General features: G+C 39.4%; 1 protein-coding gene across 2 annotated transcripts in view; it reads left to right on the forward strand.

The window, feature by feature from the left end:
* USP24 (ubiquitin specific peptidase 24) overlaps nt 1-14,044 on the forward strand; it is a 62,924-nt gene extending 48,880 nt beyond the window's left edge. For both annotated transcript variants that reach the window (XM_027879073.1, XM_027879074.1), the window contains 16 exons: nt 882-977; nt 1,629-1,732; nt 2,185-2,298; nt 3,033-3,129; nt 3,665-3,781; nt 4,469-4,561; nt 4,877-4,979; nt 5,813-5,934; nt 6,429-6,542; nt 6,802-6,867; nt 7,141-7,207; nt 9,131-9,209; nt 9,776-9,851; nt 10,790-10,876; nt 11,334-11,444; nt 11,586-14,044. In XM_027879073.1, coding sequence (XP_027734874.1) covers nt 882-977; nt 1,629-1,732; nt 2,185-2,298; nt 3,033-3,129; nt 3,665-3,781; nt 4,469-4,561; nt 4,877-4,979; nt 5,813-5,934; nt 6,429-6,542; nt 6,802-6,867; nt 7,141-7,207; nt 9,131-9,209; nt 9,776-9,851; nt 10,790-10,876; nt 11,334-11,444; nt 11,586-11,648 — 1,509 coding nt within the window. In that variant the 3' untranslated portion in view covers nt 11,649-14,044. The remainder of the gene's footprint in view (nt 1-881; nt 978-1,628; nt 1,733-2,184; nt 2,299-3,032; nt 3,130-3,664; nt 3,782-4,468; nt 4,562-4,876; nt 4,980-5,812; nt 5,935-6,428; nt 6,543-6,801; nt 6,868-7,140; nt 7,208-9,130; nt 9,210-9,775; nt 9,852-10,789; nt 10,877-11,333; nt 11,445-11,585) is intronic.
* The last annotated feature ends 851 nt before the right edge of the window (nt 14,045-14,895 follow it).

The following is a 14,895-nucleotide window of genomic DNA, read 5'->3' on the forward strand; positions in this document are numbered from 1 at the left end:
GAGTTCACAAGAACGTAGAAGTGAAAGAAACCAAAACCAACTTCAATGCTGTTCTTGTCTGTTAGCTTATGTAATACTGAATATGTTCTCAAAAGGGAAAACACACATGTGGAAGGCAACCTTGCAAGTCAGGACTGAAAATGGAGGTGCAATGGTTTTGGTAGAGCAGTGAGAGGGTGGTGGAACCTGGGGATGGTCTTAGTCTGCAAACCTGCAGCTCTGGCCCAGCCTCTAAACACACCATCTTGCTGATCTGCCCATGTGCAAGAGAGCCTACATCACACATAGGGAGAATAAACTGCAAGCTCTGTCTGACCTTCACATGGGCTGTGTCAGGGCATTAATAGCCACTTTTGGCATTCTTGTATCCGGCGTTGTACTGTTACAATGAACAGAACTTGGCTCAAATGTATTGAGAGTCTTTCAGCAGAATCTTATTTGAAAAAAGGTCTTGGCATTTAAATACCCCATTGTGGCTGCAGCTTGTAATTACACCAGGCCTCCTTGCTCTGTGCATCTCAATTTGCTAAGCAAGCCTTTCAGGTTCGAGAGAATGTTCTCTTGGGTTTTTTATCAAAACAAGCAAAAAATAAGAACTTATCTGCAACTTGTTCCTTTTTTCTCTTCCCTTAATGGCCAAATAATTAAGTCACTCATATGTTGTTTTGTAATATCCTTGAAAGACAATCACTGGCTTTATACAAATCTTCAAACTCTCCTGTGTGTATTTTTCCCTCTGCTGAAGGTAGTGGGAAGGAAACAGAATTATGTTTGACACTGTTTTTTAAACACCACACATTTACATAAAAGATACAATTGCACTTAGAGAAGTGTAGTTTGACAGCATTTTAAATTCTCTTTGCCTTTTTTTACTTATATAGATGGTGAGAGATGAAAACTTGAAATTTATGAAGAACAGAGATGTATACAGTAGTGACTACTTCAGTTTTGTTCTGTCATTAGCTTCCCTGAATGCCGTAAGTACTTACCTTTTAATCTTAGAGTATTTGCAGTATGGTGGTTAAAAGGGCCACCAAAGATATTTGGGTCGCAACCAAGAAAACTAGAAGAGAAGGACTGTCATGATTTGGCATTTCCATTGGAGCAATTCCTTGTCTCCAATAATTTTTAACACTTATGATAATAACATCTCAAAACAACTCCTGTCTCCTGTTTTAGTAGTTAGAGAAACATCATTTTGCCGTAGTAAAATTGATTTAATAAAACATACCTTTTATAATGATGCAAACTGTGTTCTAGAGGGACACAAATTCCTCTCCATATGAAAGATCCAAAAGTTGGTGTTAATCACCTCATAGTTGATAGACTTTAATTGGAAATACAATTTCTTAATTGAATTATTCTAAATTGAGTAATAAGCAAACAGTATTTATTAAATGTATAAAATCCACAGATCTATTGGGCCTTACAGCAAATTTGTTCCTGTTTTAACATATTTGTTAACTAAAATAGTCAGCACTGAAAACTGATTTAGCACAGAAAAATACTTTGGTTTATTTTTTCCAAATGAAGTAAATAACTTGAATGGAACATGTTGATGTGTTTAGAGACAGCATATGTGCTGCAGGCATACTTCTGCTCTGTAGTAAATCTGATGTTTCTTTCAGACTAAGGTAAAGCACCCTTATTATCCATGCATGGCAAAGGTGAGCTTACAGCTGGCAGTCCAATTCCTCTTCCAAACCTATCTCCGAACCAAGAAGAAACTCAGGTAAGGCCTTGTTCTGGGTCCCGTAATAACATATTCCGAGGCTTTCATGCCTGTCATATCTACAGCACCTCTATATACTGCAGCTTCACAGGAGCAGCAGTACATTGCTGCTTTGGACTGGAATTCCATCTAAAGAAATCTGGGAGAAGGTCATGGTTTTTAACAGTTTGCTACCCGTTATTTCAGTGGTAGTGTACTGGTCATAGAAAGGCTTTCATGGATTTAAAACCAGCAAGTTTGTTCTAAAATACTTCTCCAAGTGGTTTTGTCTTAAACCATATAATATGTGTTCAAGTAAAAATTCTTTTTATTTGGCAAACAGGAAACATGATTTAGGTTTTGGAGGTGTTTTTTGTCTTTCGAGGTCTTTTTTGGTCTTTCAGGGTGTTTATTGTCCTTTGAGGTGTTTTTTTTCTCTTTGGTTACCAACAGTTGTCCCTGTTTTGTTAAAGGGCTGATACAGAAGAATGGATTGCCACCATAGATGCACTGCTCTCCAAAAGCATTGATGCTTGTCAGTGGTTAGTTGAATATTTCGTCGGGCCAGAGGGCCGGGAGCTTGTAAAGTAAGTACCGGTAATTCTATCTTGGGTGGTTTGTGTCTCATGTATGGAAAAAGCTTCCTAATCTGGCCTATACTGATGTATTCCCAAAGAGTTGACTGTGCACTTTCTTTAAACAGACACTTTCTTTAAATAGACACTCTAGGGGGGTATTTCTAGTATTTTCTCTGATTGTGAGGCTTTCTGAGTAATTCTAAAAATCTAATAAAATAATGTGGTGTATGTGATGGAGGATGCAGGTGTTTAATTCTTCAAGGAATGCCTTGGAATGTGTGTTTAAGTTTGCCTAGTCAGTCCTGCAAGTGGTGGGAAAGGAGAATATGGTGGAAGTGTTTGGGGTAAGGTAAGTTAAATACTTACCTAACAAGGATCACAGATGAATTGAAAAGAATTTTTCTTGCTAAACTAATGATGAGCTATTAGATGTTTTGAAAACACCTACAACAAATTTTTGGAGACGACACACTTAGAGAGATGAATCACTGTAAAGAAAATACTATCTTTGAAGTTGCATTGAAAAAGGATTCTATGAGAGCTTTTGGAGATGTTTTTGTTACTCAAATGAATAAATATCAAGTGATACTATAGGCCTTACTAGTGATGTGCAGGAAAATAAGTTAAAGGTTATCCACAGGGGTATCTGGACTGTTAAAATAATAAATACCACACTTAATCATATCAGCCACGTTTACATGTTTATTCCAGTTCTCTTTGCAGCTTCACCTTTTATCTTCCAGGACTTTCCTCCTGGAATGCAGCGTCAGAGAGGTGCGAGTTGCTGTAGCCACTATCCTAGAAAAAACCCTCGACAGTGCCTTGCTTTATCAGGAGAAGGTTAGTGAGCATCACCTCATCCCCAACAATCCTTTTGGTTGTCTCTGCCTGGTGGCTCTTGCTGTGTTTGCAGACAGAGCTGTTTATGTTGTGAATGACAAGGTGAAAGCCTTTTTGTCTTGGTCATGCTTGTTGCTCTTTATTTTCTGGAGTAGGTTTATGCTCATCTGTTCCTACCCAAGGAGGTAACATGGTTCTGTAACTCAAAGTTTTAAGTTCAAAGTATTATTTATAAACAATTCTGTCTGATTTCAGCTTGTCTGATTTCAGCTGTCACGTATTCTTTTAATAGTATAATATTAGTCTTAACATTTATTTTCTTTCTCTGATTCTGATCTCAGCTTAACTTTTAAGTGATTCTCCTTCCTCAGTCAGAAGCTATAGCAGTGGTAACTGAATTATCTTGTTCCAGAGATATAAGTATGGTTATTTCTAGAGGTTTAATTTTCTATTAGAAAGTCTGATCTGTAAAACACTTTATTTTTAAGCAGTAGACAGCTCTTTACATTCAAATTAATAATTTTTTCCTTCACAGTTAAAAACTCTACATCAATTATTGGAGGTGCTACTTGCTCTACTGGATAAAGATGTACCTGAAAACTGTAAAAACTGTGCTCAGTACTTTTTGCTATTCAATAACTTTGTTCAGAAGGTAAGAAACTATTGGGGGTTTTATGCTTATTTAAATTTTAAAGTACAATAGTAAAACAGCTAGTGATCTTTATTCATAGAAGGTTTAGCAGCACAGTGAAACTCTTTCAGAACTTTTATTATTCTTTTTAAGTAAATGGCTTTGAGTACTGGATTAGGATAAAATCACACAAAAATATGCCAGCAAAGTATACCAATGGAAGATGTAATTTCCGGAGTCTGAATTTTGGGCTTCTGTTTTGAAGGATTGTTTTGGGCTGTTCTTAAGTGTACATGTGTGTATACACACACACACACACACACATATATATATATATATATATATATATATATATATATGTATGTATGTATATATATACAAAAAAATCTCCAGCATCCACGATTTTTGTTCCATAGGAAGCAGAATAACTGACTGGAATGTACTGCTCACCACAGTATGGTTTTTCTCTGTTCCCCCATTATTTTATTTTTCTGATATAACATGTATTTTGCATTTGCTGATTCTAGTCTGGTGTGTATATGTTCTCTGTATAATGAGACAGCTCTTTAGTGGTTTACCTTAGTGAGATATTATGGGGTTTTTAGAGTGGAAAATGCAGGTTTTAGCCTGGTGCATTTTACTTTTGTTCCTTTGAGCACTAATCCTTTACCTGCAGAGGAAAGTAACTTGTTTTTGTTGTCTTAACAGCAGGGAATAAGGGCTAGCAGTCTTCTTCTCAGACACTCTGCTCTGAGGCACATGATCAACTTCCTCCTTGGCCCCAATCGGCAGAGTAATCAGGTAAAGTTGCCTTGTGCTCTTTTTTGTCCACCCCCATGTTTATGATGCTCAAATTATTAATAAATACTTTTCACGTGGTCAGAGAGACTAATCCTTGGATTATTCTATGAACGTCATGCAAGTCTTAGTCTACCTATGTATAGTCAGCATGGAAATAACTCTTCTGAAAGAAGTGAGCATCATATTTTTGATAATAACGAGATTTTTACCTGCTCCTGGGTATTAGACTGTGGGGCACTGTAAGGACACTGTTTTGGCTTAACAAAGTTGACTAAATCAGCCAGAGCTAATTGAATCTCTCTTTGGCTCAAGCAGAATCGCAGGTGGAGTTCAGCACAGGCACGTGAGTTTGGATATCTTCACAACACTGTAGCACTACTTGTTTTGCACTCTGACGTCTCCTCACAAAGAAATGTTGGTGAGAATTATGTTTTTGTCTTTGTGACTTTGCATTTCAGTTATTTTGACTGGGCGTAAACTTAATATCAGTTAGAAAAATACAAAAACTTTTAATTTTAGGCAGTAACAGCATACGTTTGGTTATTTTTTATTTTGCTGTAAATGTATTGAGAGGCTGCTGGCAAACAGATAGTATTGCAGGCACTCAGGGAATATGTGGGGTGTGGAAATCTTGATATCTATTGTGTCTTCTTCCCTCCCCCATATGCCTAAAAAGTCTTTCCTTGTGTGAGTGAATCAAGCTGTGTCATTGGCTGAACAGACTCACACCCTGTATTTTGCTTAAATTTGTGATGCCTTTTGCTAATCTGAAGGGGAGTATTTAAACTGAGTTACTGAATAACACACAATTAAATCTATCCTAGTTATTTCTTATTCAAGAGGCAGAAATATCCAAACAAAGATAATAAGTGAAAATCTTTAGTTTCCTGAAGGAGGAATTGAAAGTTATCTAGGGTTGAAAGCAGTCAAAAATCAGAAAGTAAGGGGAGACTTATAAACACTGAATATCTTGAATGTGCAACAGTGATTTGGGAGTAAAAGTAAAGCTCAAAGTACTGATAGTCCTATGAACATTTTGCTTTGACCTTCCTGCAGTTCTTTTGCCTGTTGTCACTAAAGTAAATGACACTTCAGCGTGCAAGAGATTGTTACTTTGAATGGTAACATATGGGCTGTAAACTAGTTGAGATGAGTGCTGAGATTAGGGATTACATGGTGCCAGCAGTGTCTTCAAGGTGTGTTAGAACAAACTAATCTATTAGTGGATTGTTTTTGTATTTGCTATTATAGCTCCTGGTCTCTTTAAGCAGCGTCCACCTCTAAGCATCACCGCTTCGGGGCCGCTTTTAACGCTCCATGAAGAAGTGGAAGCCTTGTTATTCCTGTCTGAGGGAAAACCCTACTTAATGGAGGTATCTGTTCTAAATTCTACCCTGCTTGAACCTAGAAGCTGGTCTGATGTGATTTTTTTGATGCATCTTTGCATTAAAAAAACTGAATACTAAAAAACAGCCAACTGGGGTGTATGTGGTTATTATTTTGAACCTGAAAGAGAAAGCACCTTTGGTTTCTTGACCTCTTCTTATTCTAGCATATCCTTAAATTTATGGGTCTGTATTGAGAGTTTATGCACTGTTTACAAGTGCCTGTGCAGCCCATTATCATGTCAAATGGAGGTGATGACTTGAGCTGCTCTGACTTAATGGATCACGCTTGACCAGCCCCTTGGAGTTGGGCCGCAGAAGCTGAAGGAGTGCTATGAGGGCAGGGGTTCCGCCTGCTGGGCCATGCAGGTGCTGGGAGAAAAAGCTGCATCCCTCCTGGAAAAGACTAACATTCTCTTACAAACTGATTTTCCTAAAAACAATTGTATGTCTGTGTCTGAAATGGTTTTCATGTCCCTTAGGTGATGTACGCGCTGCGAGAGCTGACAGGATCATTGTCAGTTCTCATCGAGATGGTGGTGTACTGCTGCTTTTGCAACGAGCACTTTTCCTTTACTGTGCTACACTTCATCAAGGTAGGGAGATAACCAGGATAAGCCTTCTGCATAAGTGTTTCTTCTAGGCTTTAGTCATCCTGTGTGTTCTGGGTTATAATGGCACTGGGCTCTGCAGAACAATCAGTGTAGTTTGTTGGGTTTTGAGGGGTGTTGGTGGCTTTGGGGTTATTTTTAGGCTTTTAGTGTTTGAATCAACAAATTGTCAAGAATCTGTAAAGATGTCTTGTAATTCTTTGCATCATCAACATATTTTACTAACTTTTTTTCTTACATGCAGACTCAACTGGAAACTGCTCCACCTCATGAACTGAAAAACATATTCCAGTTACTCCATGAGATACTGGTAGGTGAAGGGTGAAGACCTGTACAGGGTAGATTTTGTGTTGATGCGTGATAAAAAAACTCAGGACCGCATTGGTAATTTCCACATCCACATGTCTTTTAATCCCTCAAATTAGAGTTTTTATTGTTTTTTAAATTGCTTTCTTAGTAATCCAGTGATACATGAAACAAGTCTTACTTGGTTTTCATGTTGAAGTGGTTAAAACCGTTCCATAGAATAGATACAGGTATCAAACACACCTTATCTAAATTGATAATTTTTCTTTCCTAACAGGTTACTGAAGACCCATTACAAGTAGAGCGCATCAAATTTGCCTTTGAAACTGAAAATGGATTAATAGGCAAGTAAGCCAGTGGGTGCACACTCTGTTTCCTGCTGACCCTGATGTTTGTGATGACTCATACCATCTCCTGGTTTCTAATTCTCCAGAACTTTTACTTCTCAGGGGAAGCAACTTGACACATTTGATTTAGCCACCACCACAAAAAATTCTCCAAGAAAACCTAAAACAGGCATTAGAATATTATAGTTACAGCAAACTAGAAAGGAATTGAACTGGGAAAAAGAGCTAACTTATTTATATAAGAAACAGATCAGGGTGTATGCATAATGGGGGAGGGGGAAGTACCTTTGATTGCCATAACAGAGGAGCTGTATGAATCCTGTAACCTTAAAAATTAGTTTTTATTTCCTTCATATCTCAAATTGCCAATCTTTTTGTTTTGTCAGCATCCTAATTACCATAAAAAGAAACTGGTTCAGCACAGAAGGATGCTTGTGCTAATAACTGCAGCATATCCTCACGGTGTGACAGGTGGCTCCCATTTGTTGTTGCTCATACAAAGTGTTATCTCTCCATTTGATACAGAAATTTTACTGAAGTTACTAAAGCATTCAAAAGCAACACAAAAAGTCCCAGAAGTGGTGGGAACTTATTTCACGTGCATCAGGAGAACAAGCTTTGTGTGCAAGGGAAACGTGGGCTAACCACACAGTAATTAGAGAGCACCTCTGACAGGTTAGTGCAACCTGAGCAGCTCTTTCATAGCTGTTTAATTGAGGAGCTGCTTCAGATTGTGGCTTTCACCTTCAGTTATTCAGATTCTGTTTCAGTGAGAAGGAATATTTAGCTTTGTTCTTTATTTCTCTCTTCAGTGCTCTTCTGTTTAGTAGTTTCCACGTATGACAGCAGTTAAGAGAATAGTAAAGTGTTTATTTTAATTTCTGCATAAATTAGTCCCAGTTGGATCAATTCTATCCTGTAACTTGGGTAATATATGACCTTTTTTCCTCCGCAGAGGTGAGGTGCAAATATTCAGTTGGACTTTTATGTTTGAGGAACTGCTCTGAGTTTTGGGAGGGAAAGTTGTAGTTTTACCTCAAAGTTTCCTCACAACAGTAAATACCATCCTTCACATTGACTACTTTTAGTCTAGGAGAGGAAATTAGCAAATAAAAGGTTTTGGTGGTCCTTAATAGGATATTTGTACCTAATTTGCAGTACAGCCGTTCTGTAATTTTAATCATCTGCTCTGCTTCAACAGTATTAAAACTGGCAATTTGCAGTTCCTTAGCAACTTTTGCCAGCTTTGGAGGTTTCACTACAGTGTTCTTTGCTGACTGCTATGGACAGAGCAACTTTTGAGGAGCAAATCTGATTGGGGCAGCTCTGTGGAAATCTTTGTGCTTCTCAGTCAAAGAATTTTGTTAAAAAATGTGGGAATTAATAGTATAGAAAACTTCCTGCTAGGAATGGCCTGGGGGTTTGCCTGAGTCTCCCATAGAATAGTTTCATGGCTGCTGAGTTCTGCTATGCTTGTTTGTGTGAAGAAGCTTTAAACATTCCTCCAGCTTTGCAAATTTTGATCCAGGTGGAAGCTCATGATGTGGTTCATTTATAGGGGTTTTAAAGAATTTTTTTTTTCCTTCAGACAAATGTAACCATAGTGATTATCTAACATAAAATGGATTATAGGGAAGAATAACTGCGTTAGGACTGTTTAAAATTCAGGTACCGCATTTGAAAGATCAAAGTGAAAATGCAGTAATTCTATTTTTAATCCAGTAGAGTTGTGGAAGTACTGAAAACTGCCAGCAGTATAGCAGTGCAGTGCATTTAACACAAATAGTCATGCCAACATCTGTAGAAACAACTTGGACTACCCAACTTAAAATTTTAACTCCATCTTTGTTATGTTTTCAGACTGGCTGGTACACAGAAAGCTGAACTGTGGTTTTTAATCCATGCTTTTCTTCCCCCCAGCCTTGATGCACCACAGCAACCATGTGGACAGCAGTCGTTGCTACCAGTGTGTCAAGTTCCTTGTTACTTTGGCTCAGAAGTGAGTAAGAGTTTGAGAGTTTATCCTCACCCCTGTCTTAGGCCCCCCTGTGACTAATTAGCCTACTACTCTATTTTTGGTCAGCTTTATCCTTTGTTACTGGTGCTCAAAGGTCTTGATAGTACATGTCAAGTGAAGTCTTCACTGGTTAGTACCTGAATGGATTTCTTTGATAACAAACAGTAATTCCTGTTTGTAAAGGCAAAGGTCATTCTGTAGAGCAGGAGCTTGGCGTTAACACCAGATAAACATAAGGAAACCGTAACAGATTTTTGAAATATTATGATTCCTAAATTCTCTTTGTTTAGATCTTGGCATATGTCCCAATTAAACATAGTTCTGAAATATGTGAAGCTGTGTAGTAAACTGCCTTGTGTAATTTTTGCTAGGTATTTTTGCTCTTGCTAATTCAATTAATAACAGGGCTGTACAGTTTCAGTCCGAGTTTGCAGTGATAACAGTGCACATAGAGGGCAGAAGTGCAAAAACGGAGAGGTCTTTTGTATTTTTTTATGTTAACCAGAAGGCCTTGTTCCTGACTAAAGAATGTAATTTCAATTTCCCAGGTGCCCTACTGCAAAGGATTATTTCAAGGAGAATTCCCACCACTGGAGTTGGGCTGTGCAGTGGCTACAGAAAAAGGTAATTTGGCTGTAACAGAGAAACTGTCAGTTGTTTACAGTGAGAATTATGAAATCACCATCTTCTAGATGACTCTGAGATGACTCTAAAGACAAAATACAAGCTACTTAATTTTTTACAAGGACAATTTGGAGGCAGCTAGATCTGATGCAATGCAGAGAGTTCAGTAGTCCCTTGTGTTTCAGGCATAGATACATTTACAGTGTGTAAAACCAAGTGTGAAATGGTTATAATGATTATTCCTTGCCATGTGGGAAGTTTCAGTGCCACTGTATTTGCGTTACAAGGCTTCACTGTTTTTAAAAATCAGTTTTCCTTTACCTGTGTGTTGATGCAAGAGAATGAGTGGATTCCTTTCAGATCATCACAGCTTTGCACAAAGCACAGCTGTTGACAGGTATAACTCTTCTTCCCACATATGTAGCTTTCGTTTTTCTCTCTAAACTTAAAGCTGGTTGGCCAACATTAGTAAATATCCAAGGACACTTTGGAAACTTGAAGCTTGGCAGAATTGGCCCAAGCAGGGCCATGCTGGGTCTCACAGCACTGCATGTACAACTCCATAGTATCCCAGCTCCAGGCTGCCTTTCTGTCCTGACAGCTGCTGCTGACAGGTCTGGATAGTCCTGCTGTACTCATTTTTACTTTGTACTGGCTCCTGGAAACCCTGAATCCATCATTCTTCAGCTGGAATCCCGTAACTTGCACACACATGCAAATAAAGGGAGTTGTTTCCTAGTTTTCAGATGAGGGGCAATAACCTCTCTGGCTGCATATCAAGTGTGTGCTTGTCTGTGCCCCAGATCACCAGCTCATTGCCAGAGGATTCAGGAAGCTTGTTCCAGACTTTATAGTTCAGCTATCATCACAAGTGGCTGAGGCTTTATACATGTAAAACTCATATGACGATTTTATGGCTCTCTTGGCTTTTTATGCAGATGTCTGAACATTACTGGGCTCCGCAGAGTAACGTGTCCAATGAAACATCCACTGCCAAAACCTTCCAGCGCACTATTTCAGCACAGGTATGTGTCAGTCTGGGGTGACTGTGTTAAACCTGCTGATTTCCTTTCTTGCTTTCCAGTTAGCATCTTTGGGTTTGGCAGCTTTAGTCACCATCCCTGGAAGTGTTCAAAAAACATATGGATAAGGCACTTAAGGACATGGTTCAGTGGTAAACATGGTGGTGGTGCTGGATTGGACTTGATGATCTTAAAGATCTTTTCCAACCTTAACAATTCTGTGTTTATATGATATTCCAGTGCACTTAAGACTATTCTTCCTTTAGAAGCCCAGACCCTGTGGTTGTTACTGAAAAAAATAACCCTTGAATGATATTAGTGGATACTCACAATTACCTGTGGTGACTCAGCTGTCACACTACAGCGGCTATATTGTTTTAGAACTAATTTTAAGAGAATATGCTTATGAAATGAAGGGATTACCATGGCCGCTGACACTCTGGGGCTGTTTTCTACTCAGGACACGCTGGCCTATGCCACAGCCTTGCTGAACGAGAAGGATCAGTCTGGAAGCAGTAACGGGTCAGAAAGCAGTCCAGCCAACGAGAACGGGGAGAGGCACCTGCAGCAGGTAAAATGAGGGCAAGTTTACTTTCTGTTGTGTTGCTCTGTGACAGCTGGTTCCTGGGTCTCGGCTCAGAACCATCGCTGACCATACAACAGAAGTAACGTGCTGTGTCTTTCTCTCCCCGTCCCTTGTGTGTGTCAAAAGGGCTCCGAGTCTCCCATGATGATTGGTGAGCCCAAAAGTGACCTTGATGATGTTGACCCATAGAGGAGATGCCTATGAACACAAGAACAGATCAACTCAAACATTTAATGCCTGGTACCTACTGGAACTGGAGTCGTGTTGCTTATGCCTGGGAGAGCAGTGGCTTTACAGGACCAGAGGCAATGCTGGAGGAGGTTGTTTCCCTGAAAGCCAAAAGCATTTTTTAGCCATGAAGGCTTCAGATCAATAAATGCTCTAGAAAACTGCATCTTCACCTGCAGTAGCTTCTGACAGTCCAAACACCGAAAACAGTGTGTCAAGAAGATTTTATCAAATACACAAACGCTAGTGGTTGAATTTTTATGTGAACATTAAATGAGTGAATGTAAAACTGTTGCTTTTCTGTGATGCTGCAAAAAAAAAATTCTGTTGGTTTTTATACAGGAAAAAAGAAAAAACAGACTGTCCTTATGTATGGAGGGCAAATTTTTAATCTTTCTGATAATATTGAATAGGAATATTCAAATTTCTGTAAAGATGTGTGATGACTTACATTTCATTGTAAAATATTAGTTAAAGAATGGGTTTACATAAGGACTTCTGTATTTAATATGTCTCCCTCCTAATTTGTAAAGCTCTTAATGAGAAAGATCAGCAAGATTGCTCTATGAGGAGAGTGATTCCTTATGGAATGGTTCAGTTGAGGAGCTCTAGAATGAGTAATCTTTGCTGATACCCTTCTGAAAATCCTTCAGAAAACTGGGAAGGGCAGTAAAAAAAGCTTTGTTCTCTAGGTATGCAAGCATTTAATATTCAAGGATGTTGGTGAATTAAAAACAAAAAAAAAGTTAATGAGTAGTTTAAAAGAAAAAAGCACTTTAAGAAGGAATTCTGTTGCAGTTTTACTCATTAAATTTTTTTAACTGTTGGAGACATATTGAATAAAATGTAGTCTCAGTCATGGATCTGCAATCACTTGCTTATGCTTTGAAATTACTGAGAAAGTTGGTATTGGTTGTATATGATGAATAATTCATTGAGTGAGCTGGGAACACTGTTGTGCAGATTTTATAGCAGTTTTAACACGGGGAAAGAATGAATTGGCTTTATATTTTCACTTGACCAGGCAACATTTAAAATATCACAGCTCTTTTAATTTGCTCATAAACAACTGGAAACCAGTTGGGGTGATGTGAGCACAGTTTTGTTTTCCATGTTAAGTGCAGTTCAGTGATTTCTGGCTCTGGATGCAAGCTTCTTTTGTGCCAACTAACTTCATCTTTTGTACATTTTGCGTTTGTCACATTTCCTGCACTGCTTTTTGCCTTTATTTATGGATTCTGCCTTACTTTAAAGAAATTATATAAACAAACATGCACAGAAATGGGGGACATCTTAAGGAGTGCCTGGGTACCTCCAGAATAGATAAATTTGCCAAGTTAAAGGCACAACCAGCCAAAAAGTGCCTTTTTTGTTTCTTTTTCACGTGCTGTTGCCGAAACACAAAGCAGCAGACAGCTTTTCACTGTTGTGCACTAATATTGAAAGTAACCAGTCATTTCACTGTTGGAAGTAACCATCAGATCTGATGTCAGCTGTACAGCCTTCTAACTTATTGTGGGGTAAGAGAGCCGTCGTCACGAATTGCACACGCAAAGTAAGGGTGGCATTGTAGTGAATCTCTCACTTTCTTTTCCAAACAATGTCTTCATAGACACATGGCAGAGTTAGCATTTTATAAATGTTTCTGATAATGTGCTGGGACATTTTAAATGTGATGTTTTAAATTAATTTTGAATAAATTGTTTCTTACGGATACCCCTTCTTCCTTCCCCCCGTCCCTAATGCATTGTTAATGGCTCATAAATCTCCCCAAGAAGTCAGTACACAGCGGTGATGGTGATGGAAGAAGCTAATAATGTTCCTATGGGTTGGCATCACTTGTCACTTCAGGTTCCTGTTATTTCCTATGGAAACAACATCCTCGATACCCGCAGGCCCAGGGAAGCATTGATGGGAATTGCATCAGGATGGCTCATCACCACTGTATACTTGAAACCAATACAAACTTTTTCACGGTTCTGCTCACGCTTGTACAAAGTCAATGGTTATCATTTGCAATAAGATGATACTTGGTCAATTATTTTTGTTTCCAGCTGCTGTCATTTGAACCTGCTGAAGATTATTTTTTGGAAAATAGAGTTCAACAAAAACTAGTTTTTGTGTAAATTGTGATGCATTTCTATGTTGTAATTTTTACTGCCAATCTTTTTGGATGAAAATGTTTTTATACAGCTTACAAAATGTTCGGTGAGGAGCAGCCACGTCCTGGCTCTGAGCACTGGGGGAGATATTGTCCGATTAATGCATAGACATTTGGCACTGGAAAAATAGGCAGTCTTGATGAACAGTCTTGGGATTCCTGGTCAATGGAATAAAGTTATTCCTTTCACAGAAAACTAGTGTAATCTTTAGACTGTACACACACTGCTGCGCTCTTTTCTTGTTGATCCTCTTATCTTGAAGCTCCTTAGGTCAGCCCTGCAGATGATAAGCCCTGAGAGGGTGCCCTGATTGCCATTTTGGCCCCTGTCCAGAGTAAATGGAAGCAGCTGAGCGGCCCCCAGAGCTGCGCTGCTGTGTATCCTTGTGCTGGTGCACTGTCAGATTTGTATCTCTGAGCAGCTCCTCCTGACCTTCTTAGCAGAATGATTTACCCTGGCCCCGCTCACAGGCGCGGATTAGAGTGGCTTTTGTGTGTCAGATCCCAGATTTGTGGTTGATCTGGGTGTGCACTCATCCTGCATCTTCTGTGGGGGTGAGGGGCAGAGCTGGACATGCAGCAGTACCACGGAGCCGGTATTCCCCTACTCCCATGCCTGGGAAACCAGGAGCTACAGCTCAGGCTGCCATCCTCGCTGCCTTCTGACAGCTGCCTTCGTCCTCTGCTCTAAGGACAAGGACTTTCACCTTTCCACCATGACCCAGCTAGTGCTCTGCATTGGCAGTCCTGGAAGTATGGGATGGGCGTTGTAAACTGCTGCCAGGACTGCCCTCAGCATCCCTTGGATCAGCGCTGCTCCCCTGAATGTGAGAGGCTTTTCCGCCTACCCACGTACAAGATGCTAAGCAAGGGCTAATCTTTTAATATTGTTTCCCTCCACCAGGCTTATGCATGCTTAAACTAAGCTGGGAAAGCTCTATCTGGCTTATCATACATGGAACAAGCTCACACCTTCTGCTGGATCCTCCCCTCTCACAGGGAAGCCGGCAGGGCTGAAATATCTGGTGCATGTTTTGAGAGGTTACA

The sequence above is a fragment of the Empidonax traillii genome, unplaced genomic scaffold, assembly GCF_003031625.1.
Source record: "Empidonax traillii isolate 1590-97213 ecotype Southwest subspecies unplaced genomic scaffold, ASM303162v1 scaffold50:size1795014, whole genome shotgun sequence".
Classification (NCBI taxonomy): domain Eukaryota; kingdom Metazoa; phylum Chordata; class Aves; order Passeriformes; family Tyrannidae; genus Empidonax; species Empidonax traillii.